At 34.6% G+C, this 12,429-nt stretch overlaps 1 protein-coding gene across 2 annotated transcripts in view; it reads right to left on the reverse strand.

The window, feature by feature from the left end:
* NAV3 (neuron navigator 3) overlaps positions 1-12,429 on the reverse strand; it is a 327,264-nt gene that overhangs the window by 16,206 nt on the left and 298,629 nt on the right. For both annotated transcript variants that reach the window (XM_045553320.1, XM_045553319.1), the window contains 4 exons: positions 9,953-10,050; positions 7,317-7,412; positions 6,878-7,046; positions 5,484-5,719 (listed from right to left, as the gene is read on the reverse strand). In XM_045553320.1, the coding sequence (XP_045409276.1) occupies positions 5,484-5,719; positions 6,878-7,046; positions 7,317-7,412; positions 9,953-10,050 (599 nt within the window). The remainder of the gene's footprint in view (positions 1-5,483; positions 5,720-6,877; positions 7,047-7,316; positions 7,413-9,952; positions 10,051-12,429) is intronic.

Below are 12,429 nucleotides of genomic sequence, written 5' to 3' on the forward strand. Positions count from 1 at the left end.
GTTCCGTTGTTGAAGAAGAATATGGTACACACCAGCGGTGGTGGCAATGAAAGAGAAAAAAGAAAAGAATTTGAATCCACGTGGAGGAAGGTAGATTTTATTATAAAAACAAATGTGAACCATCAAGATGTTTGTGTGCATTTTTGTTTTCAGTAGGAGAGAACGATTTATTTATTCAAGGAAACAGAAATGTGAAGGATATCATGATTAATTAGAAAAGGAAAAAGCATTTAAGAAGCTTATTACCTTCCTGGAATAGAAGGTTAGGCATTTTACATATATAACTATAACCCACAGTTGAAAATACATTACTTAAAAAAAGTATAGATCGAGGATTTTGTTTACAGCATGTAAATATTACTTGTAACTTCTGGAAAAGGTTTTATGGTGGCAATATTATTTGCCATTAGTCCTTTGTTGTTAAGATTGTAATACTTCGATGCTTAAAAATTGGAGAAGAGCTTTCCAAACAGAGGAAGAATTATAATCAAAGTCAGAAACATAAAATTATAATATCCATACAGGAAAAAACTGGTAATATATATTTTGTGGAAGTAAGTGGCAGTAAGTAAATTGGAAAGGAACGTTTTCAACTTTAAGTGATGGTAAGATCACTGGACTTTTCCTGTTGGCAATGAAAAAACATTGACTGTCCTGGGAATCTGAGTAAAATAGTCAGAATCTGATTTAACATGTGGTAAGCATATTGAGAATGAAGAAGAGAGATTAGCCAAGAGAACACTGAAATTATTGAAGCCAAGAGATATTAAGAGACTGAACAGGGAATGATGTGATATTTCTGATCTAGTGCAGAAAGCAGTAAGAAAACATTGAAGGATTTTAATGTGATCAGATTTTAATTATGCAAGGATATTCTTCTTTCCATGAGGTGAATGATAAATCCAGGAAAAGAGAGAAAGGAAATTTAAGAGAGATTGTGAATCAAGCAGCTAGAAAATAATCATAGAAGTCCAAGAGATAAAGGGTGTTAATTTGGGGTACAGGGTGGTTGTGGCGAAGATGAATGGAAGAGGATGGACTTACAGTAGTTTTTCATAGCTGAAATAATCATTTCTAAACATGTATATTTAGCAGGTAAATAGATACATATCTGTAAGTTAACAGAAAGCTTACAAGTTTGGGAGAGTGGGCATGGCTAACAGTGCTCAACTGGACTCAACCATACAAGTCAACACAAGTTGAAGTCATGGGACTCATCCAAAGGAGAATAGAGTGAGAGAGAACAGAATATTGTGGAATATTTTCATTTACTGGTAAGCGAAGGAAGAGCAGTCAGCAAAAGAGAGAACTTCCCAGAGAAGGAACTTACCGGGGTGAGAAGGAATTAACGGGGGTAGGAAGGAAACGAGGAGAGAATGATAAAAATGAAAGACAGAAGAATTTCCAAAAAGAGGAGACCACGCTATCGAAAAGCAAGAGAGAGAGGGACAGAGAAAGAGAGAGTGCAGAAGAAATGAATTTCATAATTAGGAGATCACTGGGTGATTTATGAACAAGCAGGGCCATTAGATTCGAGTGTGGTTCTCTTGTCTTGAGAGGGTAGTGGGTTCCTTAGGAATCTGATGAGAGCTATGCACCAGTCAGATATAAAAATAGACATACAGGAAGATTTTTTTCTTATAACTTAAGAGTTTAACACAGGCCCCCTTGAAATAACTTCACAATCCCCACTCTAGCTTGATGGAGATGAAATCTTAGATTGATGTAGCATTAAAAGATGCTTCGATTTATCAGCATTAGAAGTTTTATTTCCGGATCTAGTGAGGTAGGAAAAAACAGGCACATCTACCAGACGGACACTGACAGTGAGATGAGTTCCATACTTTGAAAACATGGACAGGATGCCGCAGTTACATAAAAACAGCTGATCACTGCTTTCTCTGATTTTAACTCTAGTCACACTACAAATGAATCTGCCAGGTCCAGTTTTCTGATCTGTTCCCACCTAAAATTCCAAGTGGCTTCCACTGGCCACATATTCTTTACTAATCCATCTCCAGCCTTCTGGGCCTCCTGTATCAAATGTCACAAAGTGTAATTGTTTATGTGTACCGCTCTCAATCAAAATATTCCAGCTGGCAGCTTGAGGGAGGGCTTGAAGTGTGGGAAGAGGAACAGAATGTAAAATGCAGAGGTACCAAAAACATGAAAAGATTTTTTTCATTTGATGGGCTTATTTGAATTTTTTTTTTTTTTGAATCAGTAAGTGCCTTTTGGATTTGTCTCATCAGTGCTATCTATGGCATAGCATAAAACGTCAGCAATTGCACAGCTCCATTTTTTCAGGGAAAGGATTTATTATTTCATGCCTCACTGGCATTTTACTTGGGCAAATCTATACTGTTAACAGCTATCCCTAACCCAATATCAACCTGTCATCCCCTCTTTCTTAACATCATACTCACTCACCTTCACTTCCACCACCCAAGGAAACAGTGTGGCTTTTTGTCAATTTGGCAAGAAGAGGCCAAATTCTCTAACAGTGAGTCTGTATTCAGCACTACTGATAGCAATCATATATCTTCCAACCACAAAGAATGACATAAAGAACAAGTATTTTTTAGTTATGTTTATGCTTTCTTAGGGACAAATGCCAAGTGATTTGTCCATTGGTTTTTTCATATTACTGTTTTCTAGCATCATTAGTTCTGTTCAAACACTCTTGGCAATGCTTTTTTTTTCATTATTTTGCAATAACAAAAATTGAAGTAACCTAATGATGGCACAAATGATTTTCCTCTGAAAAAGCAAAAAATAAGAGTGTTGGAAACATTTAATCAGAAAAAGTTAAAATGACACTCATATAACATTATTAAGAACATATCTAAACACTAAACTTAAATAAAAATGCATATAAAATGGATTTTAGGGAGAGGTATATTTTATAATTAATGGAAATTATCCACTTCGTGTTAGCATGTCAAGCTACACTCTAATGAAGCTCAATCTTTAAGTCAAAACTTGATTTTAAGTGATCGTCAACTTTACCAAAATGCCTTGGTCTCCTCTAATAAATCTATTTTACCCTTGTTTTCTAACTACTTTATTTTTTTCTCATAAAAGAAGTAACTTGTAAGAGTTCTCCCATATCAACATTGAGGAAAAGCCAGAGCGGACACAGAGGATGACTAAGAGACCTCAAAAAACCTTTCATGTGTTTGGCTGGAAAAAAAATTGTTTTAAAAGGCTTTTATATAAAGATATGAAGAGACACAGAATTCACAGGAGGCATTAAACCTGACAGCCGAAGCAAACAAACAATTGTGCTCTTCCTACTTGTGCTCAGAGGAGAGTCACATATTCTTCTACCTCTCAGGTTCTATGTCTCCCTTTAGCTGGAAGGACAATGGGTGGTTCAACCCCAATTTGAACAGTGCTGACTTCCAGACTCTATGTGCTGTATTTATTTAACTTTAAGAGATCCCATTGTATTAATACTTTATGTACATCACTGTTTGGGTCCGTGTTCAGGAATTAATGACCTACCTCATAAAGAACTATTTGTTCATTAAGCTATATGTCTGGTTTATTTCAAGAATCCAGTGGGTTTGGGTTGCTTTGGGAAGTCATGTTTATTCCTAAAAATCTGCAGACTTCAGGTTTCTGAGAGACTGGGTTGATTTAGAACACCTACTCAGGTTATCTTTACTTACTTACTTATTTATTTCAGAATATTATGGGGGTACAAATGTTTTGGTTACATAAATTGTTTTTGTACCATCTGAGTCAAAGTTATGTGTGCCCATCCCCCTGATAGTGTGCATTGTACATGTTAGGTGTGAATTTACCCATAACCTCCTCCCCGCTCCCATCTGCTTGATTTCTGATGTATTGATGGGCACTTGGGTCGTTTTCACATCTTTGCAATTGAGAATTGTGCTGCTATAAACATTCCAGTGCAGGTGTCTTTTTTATAGGATGGGTTTTTTTCCTTTTGGTATATACTCGGTAGTGGGGTTGCTGTATCAAATGGTAGTTCTACTTTTAGTTCTTTGAGGTATCTCCATACTACTTTCCATAGAGGTTGTACTACTTTGCAGTCCCACCAGCAGTGTATGAGTGTTCCTTTCTCTCTACATCATGCGAACATTTGTTGTTTTGGGACTTTTTGAATAAAATCCATTCTCAGGCAGAAGACTGAAACAGGATCTGCACCTCTCACCACCCACAAAAATCAATTCATGATGGATAACAAACTTAAACCTAAGGCATGAAACCATAAGAATTTTAGAATAAAATGCTGGAAAAACTTTTATAGACATCAGACCAGGCAAAGAATTTATGAAGAAGATCCTAAAAGCAATCATGGCAACAACAAAAATAAATAAATGGGACCTGATCAAATTAAAAAGCTTCTACACAGGCAAAGAAACAATCATTAGAGCAAACAGACAATTCACAGAGTGGGAGAAAATATTTGCATGCTATACATCTGATAAAGAGCTGATAACCAGAATCTATAAAAAAAAAACTCAAGCAAATCAGCAAGAAAAAATCAAACAACTCCATTAAAAAGTAGGCAAAAGACATGAACAGAAACTTTTCAAAAGAAGATAGACTAATGGCCAACAAACATCAGAAAAAATACTCAACATCTCTAATCATCAGGGAAATGCAAATCAGGTTATCTTTAAAAAAATAATTTGACCCAGTATTACTGGGATTCCCTCAAGTTATTGCTTGTAACAGTTGCAGCTTTCCAAGAGAAACAACTTATGCTACATTAATTCAAACTTTAATTACAAGTAAAACTAGTTTAGTGTTAGAAATATGTTAGCTATCAACTATTTGCTGTTTTTAATTCTTTATTTTACTTAGAATGTAAGAAAATACTGGCTAGTTTTTATAACCTATTTAATATCTGAGAGGGTTCAGACTGATAACTATAGCAATTAGACCTTACTTTGTGGTGAAATGAAACAATGTTCAGTTTTCTAAGGTTCCTAAACAGAAATCCTATGGAAATGTGACAAATTACTGTTCCTAGAATTTCCTCCTAGAATATTCTCATTATTCCAAAATCCCTATTGCTGCAGCATCCAACTTAATTCTTACTTATCTATTCATAATAGGACCTGAACCAAGTATTGCTCTTTCATCAAATTTTGATTCCTTCCGGAAGAGTTGTTCTTTCCTCTTGCTTCCATAGTACTGTGCACAGACCTCTTTCTACTCCAATACTTCCTAAATGATATTTAAGAGAAATCAGGTAATAGGGCTCTGTCATTTTATTCTGTATATTTCCAAGCCTGTGCAGTCCCGATAATTGAATGTTATTGAAAATGGTAATCTTGTTCAAATTCATGAAACAGAGTTTGGTCATCTGCCACATTAGAGTTTTAGTCAAAGAGATGAATATTTTTTTCCATGTGCAGCATAGAAGTCTCACACAATCTTAAAATTTAATTGCTTAGGAGGTTATGGATAAACATCAGCTGTTCTCTTAGGATTCTTTGACTTACCTTACTTGACTTGTGGTCCACATTAAAAGTGGCAATTGCATCCTCTGTTGTTTTCCTCCCAGATTTGGTTATTACATATTCAGCAAGTTTGTTTGCTAAATAGGTCTTTCCAGTACCACTTGGTCCCGAGAGTATAATTCTGTGATGCTCCATCAACAAGTTAAAGTACCTTTGGGTAATTGGTTTAGGAATCAGCGTATCAAAAACAAAACTGTCCAAACTGTTTTCTTCTACCCCTGAAGGAAGAAACAAAGGGAACAGCATGCCTCAGTGTCCTACATAAGCTAGAATTTAACAGAGCTTTGTTAGTCATAGGAATGCCGTCCTTGTAAAATAATTTCCTCAATATTTCTATTCTACAAACATGTGTTGCCACTTTAAGAAAGAAAACATATTAGTAATAAGGGAGAAAACATATCAGTGAACATCCAAACAAAAGCAAGCTGTTTCCTTTTGTTTAGGCTTCCCTCCCCAGTTTAAGTCATGTTTTTCACTTATGTTTCCAGAAATGGAAGCATTATAAACTCTATCACAAAATCTTCCTTCCCTTTGAAGATCATTAAGTATGTTAAGAATAAATGTAAGGATTACATACACGCATATATACATGAGCTTGTATGTTCTTCCTTTTTCTTACTCTTTCCCGTCTCTTTATTCCCTTCTGTCTCTCATGACACATTCCAGATGTACAACCACTTAAGCTTTCGAAGAATATAAATTGTGATGTTTGGGAAGGAATTAAGAAGAGAGCAACAGTATCTCCTTTTACTAACCCAATTACTTTAATAATAAAATCAAATATTGACAAATTTCTCTATTAACTCACAGTTTATATAGATGTATTCTCATTCTTTAACATAAACAAACAAGGAATTATAGAGACAGATATACTTCAGATATTATATTAGCCTATAATTAATCACATCATTCAAAGCAAAGAATTTCTTATCCTTGATCCTTAACGTCTCTATTCTTAGTGGGTATTTATTGGGTACACATATTTTAAAATCAATCAAAGATATAATAATTAATATGTTACTTTAGAATACATAATTTTTTGAATCCTCATGTAATACAAGATGATAAGGGAGAAAATCTAGAAATTTAAAATTCCCTAAATTACTTGTTTTTGGTGAGTCTTGGTGAATCTTCAAAATTGCATTCCAAATTGCACATCCCAGAACTCAAAGAATTTAATTTCCTTGGATTTTAGCGGTTTTAGTAGGATTGTAGTACTTTAAAAAATTAACATGACTCATTTCATACCAAAACTATCAAAGTGGTTAACACAGTTTTCAAATAGGAAAATTGGAGGCCAACTGCAAAAAAAAAAGGGGGGGTGGGGAGAATGGTAAAAAATTATAATTGTGCTTTTATTTCATTTTTATTTTTACCTTTTAAGTTCACAGTGATGATGTTATTATCTCCAACAAGGTATCCACAAGGCAGCAGTTCAGGCACTTCTAGGTTATGGGATCTAATTAAGTCTCCTACACAGTAGCTAGCAATGCAGTCAGAGCTCAGACCAAGGCTAGTGGAAGTATCAATTCGGAACACATATTCCTAAAATGGTACACACAAAAAAAGTGAAGTCAAAACAGAGGTTCAACTCATCTATAACAAATACAAAACTCATGGGAATATAAAACTAGTTGTCAATTTTAGAAATGTTTAACATAAGAACTGTCAATATCAAACACCACAAAGGGAGAAAGCTTTCCTTATTTGAAATTTGAGGAGATGAAAAGCAGATGTATCTACACACTACTGAAGTAAAGCTGCTAAAAAGAAACACATTTGAAAATTAATATCAGCATATTTTGCACAACTTACCTTAAAGAGACGTCTAATTACACTATCTAAGACATCCCACTTGGTTTTTCCACTAACACCAATGGACCCTATCAAATATGTCTGGGACTTCTGATCCTAAATAAAAACAAAATAAAGTCAGATAAAATCCAACTGTGCAGTTTTTTAATTAGCACATTTTATATCAAAAATTATTAATGTAGTTGGAGATTAAGACCAAAATATTTACTAAGCCTATGAGTTCTATAGCAACAAACACACCTGGTGGGTTATAGAATATAAAACACACCCCAGCAAACCAACCAAACAGAAAAACAAAGTACCAGCAATAGCAACAGCAACAAGAAAGAAAGAGATGACATGAAGTTTTATGTCAAAGAAAACTGATTCATGACCTGTTCAGTAGAAGAGAAAGGGGAATGGGACCTCAGAGAATAGTCTTGCATTTTAATGCAGTGGGGGGAAGTTCTGGAATAGAAGCGGCTTGGTAGGAGGGAAATAATGACAGAGAGAATAGAACTATGTCATATGAATCCTAGAACATCACCTTACTATTTTGTGATCTTTGATAAGTCCATAACTCAGCTTTTTTATTAATTAATTTTAATCTAAAATCCAATTTAGCTTTAAGAAATAAATTAACCATGACAATATGGCATTTGCATATTTACAAAGCAGGTCCCATTTTGAATTAATAAGAAAATTCACTATCTAAAAGAGCTTGCCAGAGAAACCTAGAGGATTCATTTTATCAAGCAAATAATTCTTTTATAATACAAATAATGGTCCCAAATCTTTCTTTCAGGATGGGATTTTGAGTAATTTCTGCATATATTGGGAAAGTAAGCAATTCAGGATTTTTAGTCTAACTGGAGCCTCTTTTATGATGACTGGAAATAATTATACGAAATACTGATTATGACACTAGTAGACATATAGTTGACATATTACAATTCTGGTTCTAGTCACTAAGTATGTGATCATTAAGGGGTAGTAGAATAATCACTGAGTCAAGTGTTGGAAAATGTGAATTCTACACAACACCTAGCAGCTAATTAAGATATATGAACTTAGTAAACCACTTAGCTGGCTCATAGCCTCGATTTCTTCATTTGTAAGATTTAACCCTCTAAGGGTAAATGACTATCACCATTATTGAAGTATAACCTGAGTTAGAAGCCAATAGCTTTTTCAGAATAAATTGAGAAATTAACATCTGATGATTTTGATGATTTCTTTTTACTATTGTTATGGTCTGAATATTTATGCCCCCACCCCCACCTGCCCAGATTCATATGTTGAAGCCCTAACTTCCAGTATGATGGTATTTAAAGATGGGGCCTTTGGGAGGAAGGGTCAGATTAGATCATGAGGGCGGGGCCTTCCTGATGGGATTAGTGGCGTTATAGTGGCCTCTATCTCTTTCTATCCAGACACTGAGGTAAGGCTGTGTGAGGCGGAGCTAGAAATCTACCAACTCAAGGATAGAGCCCTCACCAGGAACTAAATTGGCCAGCATTTTGATCTTGGACTTGTCAGCCTCCAGAACTGTGAGAAAATAAATTTCTGTTGTTTAAGCCACCCAATCTATGTTATTTCGTTATGGCAGCCCAAGCAGACTAAGACAACTACATTCTTGGAAGCTTTTTTAGGAAAAATGTTCAAAGACATTGTCTTTTAGAATTATTCTGAAAAGGAAAACTTGTTCTAGTGCGTTTATAATGTCATCAAAATGTACATTAATACAACGCTTTATAAGTATCTGCTTTTAAATTAGAGTTAGTTTAGGTTTCACTGAGACTATTACAGTCTCACATATAAAGGCCCCCCTGGGAAAAGTAGGCACCAATTTGCAGCTCAAGCAGAAAGTGTGTGGCATTGGAATCCTTGGACCATTGGCTCAATGTAATGATTCACAAGTTTTATCTCACTTTTCAAACTTAAGTACTGAAATCATTTTAAAATCTAAAAGAAATTTTGTTTGTGTTGATGGAAAAAAATTTAGATACCTACAAATTCATATTCTTGGCCACTGAAGTGAAAATTCAACTTAATTTTTTTTTTGTTTGCTGTAAGAAAGGGTTATAGTCAGAATGATATTGCTAATTTGAAGGTAATGTTTGATTGCAAAAAATTAAAATACTTGGCTGATCACCTAGGACCTTGCTTAAAAATAATAGACAAGTAGCATCATTGGAATTTTTCCTACTCTATTCACTAGAACCTGTGTGTCTTTCTGATATCTAGAATATTCATTTAGCTTATAATCTTCTATTTACACAAACATCAAATTGACAACCCTAGTGACATGGTACTACACATCATTAACATTATCTATAATCTACAAGTGACATCAAAATATGTTAGACAAGATATTTTTGTCAAAAAATTTAACTTTTTTTAAGTTTTAGAAATGAGAGGGGGCTGACAATACTATTTTCAGTGAATGAATGTGAAGTACATGTAAGACGTATTTCTACCTGTATGATGATGTCATTTTCTTATTATCCCTAACTTTCATGCTTGTATAATATATTAAGCTAATGCCAGGGCAAACACCCCTGATAGGATGGTTGCTAGAACAAATATTTAGATATAACATACATTTGACTCAGTCTCGTGCTTTAGTTGAAAAGAAGTTAGGATTAAAGAAATACCTTTGCTCGACCATAGCCCTTGCTTATGGAGACTATAATTTTCACACTGCGGCCATCTTTATGTCCAGTTGCATCACCAGCATCATCTAGTAAAATATCTACCGAATTTTAAAAGAAAGACATACACAATAGAGTAACATTAGCTCATATTTGTTTACTGTCATTTTGTTTTCTCCTTCATAGTTCTATATCCTTCAGTGGGATCTGCTTCCCATTCTAGCCAAACTGGTTTGAAAACCTCAGCTTTCAAGAAGATGGATTACTGTGGTTCAGCTAAAGTTTCAATCTAAGAATTTATTTTTGCCTCCAAAGGTCTTCATGCAAATGTTAGGCTGTTGCCTTTAGATAAGGAAATAAGGGGTTTCTTTATCTATTATACACAGGTCTGAGTAATACCTGAGTAATATTTAGTCACCATTATAACCATGACAAACTGAAAAGCAATCTGATTTTTCTATCCAATCTAAAATATCCAAGCTCAATACCCATGTAATTTATAAATGTAAAGGTGCTGAGATTGACTGTCAACTGAAATTATTTTCAAGCATTTGACACATAGCCAGGTGTTTTACTGCTTGCCTTATATCTATAATTATATATTAGGTACTGTTATTGAATTTCAACCATGGCATTATACTTTCCCATAGAAGTATATTAATTATCACTCCTCTGTACCCTTTATGCTAATAGTTTCAAAACCAAAATAGTATTTCTGGTAATCAGCTAAGAGTTATGGAAGCATGATAAAGCTAGCTAACCTTTAAAATACCAACCTTTTAATGTGATTGAAGATTAATTTTCAAAATATATTATATCAGATTAATGTCCAATTTGGAGAATTATGAAGGCAAACTATCCCAACTATTAGATTATTAAGTTTGAAATGTCTGATTTCCTTAATTATTAAGTTTGACAGTTGGTATCTCTGACATTTCACTTTGACACTTCTTGTTTTATTTTTATTGTGAAGGTATTAATACATCCTGTCTTGCAAATGCTTATGTGATCATCTTTCAAATTTTTTTAGAGTAATTTTTGTGAAACCATGGGTGAGTCAAAAATTCGTATTATTTTTGAATATGAATTCCATCACAGAGCTAATGCACATAGACAGCTCAAAATATCAACGAAGTGTTTGGGAAGGATGTGGCTAATAAACACGCAGTACGCTGATGGTTTGAGAAGTCTATTTTGGTAATTTTAATCTTGAAAATGAGACATGTGGTTCATTAGCCACCTGAGACCAAGGTGGATAATGATGAGTTGAAAGCTGTAGTGGAAGCGAATCCATCTCAACCTATGCATAAATTTGTAACAAGGTTTGATGTTACTATTCCAACAATATTGAACCATTTGAAACAAATTGGCAAAGTAAAGAAGCTAGAAAGATGGGTACCACATGAGTTAAATGAGCATCTTAAGAAAAATCTTCTTGAAGCTTGCCTTTCTTTGCTGTCACAATATAAAGGCTATCCATTTCCACACCCTATTGTTACATGTGATGGAAAATGGATTCTTTTTGACAATTACAAGTGTTCGGCACAATGGTTGGATAAAGATGAAGTGCCAGAACACAGTCCAAAACCAAATATTCATCAAAAAAAGCTACTAGTGTTTGTTTGGTGGTCCAGTGCTGGTATTATCCACTACAGCTTCAAGAAACCTGGTCAATCGATTACAGTGGATGTCTACTGCAAACAACTGGACAAAATGATGAGGACACTTGGGATTAAGCACTGAGATTGGTCAATACAGACAGGCCAATCCTCTTGCAAGTCAACACTTGTGATGACATGTTGCACAAACAACGCTGCTCAAACTATAGAAACTGTACTTGAAAACTCTCTGTCATCCACCGTATTCACCAGACCTTGCACCGACTGACAAACACTTTTTCAAGGCTTTGGCCCACTTCTTGCAAGGAAAAATATTCAATTCTCAGCAAGCTGTGGAAGACACCTTGCACGATTTCATCACCATTCACTCTCCAGGCTGCTTCGCTGCTGACATAAGCTACTATTACGATGGCAAAACTATGTTAATAGTTTTTAGGTACATACTTCGATTAACTGAACTGATTTTTGTTTGAGATACAATAAACTACACTTTAGATTTGAAATCGGACATTTCCTATTTAATGACCTAATACAGGTTTTCTTTCAACAACAATGCTATTATAGAGTCATGCTTACTATGAAGATAGTGTTCTGTGGATAAAGAAAACTCCGTACGTGCCATAGAGCACATGTGCCCAGTGACAAGAGGAATCTAACTGTAAACTTATAGAGTGAAGGGCTATGACTGCTACATCATAGAAACAATAATCTAAAAAGATGGCTTCTGAAAAATGGAATGGTTTCTATAATCTTAGTTATTAAGAATATGTAATTTTGTAAAGCGAACAGTCAAAGAATGCTTTAAGACCATAACAACTAAAAAACAACTTTTAGAGCTTGAGAAATATGGAAATTTGGGGT

Source organism: Lemur catta, chromosome 6 (genome assembly GCF_020740605.2).
Source record: "Lemur catta isolate mLemCat1 chromosome 6, mLemCat1.pri, whole genome shotgun sequence".
NCBI lineage: Eukaryota > Metazoa > Chordata > Mammalia > Primates > Lemuridae > Lemur > Lemur catta.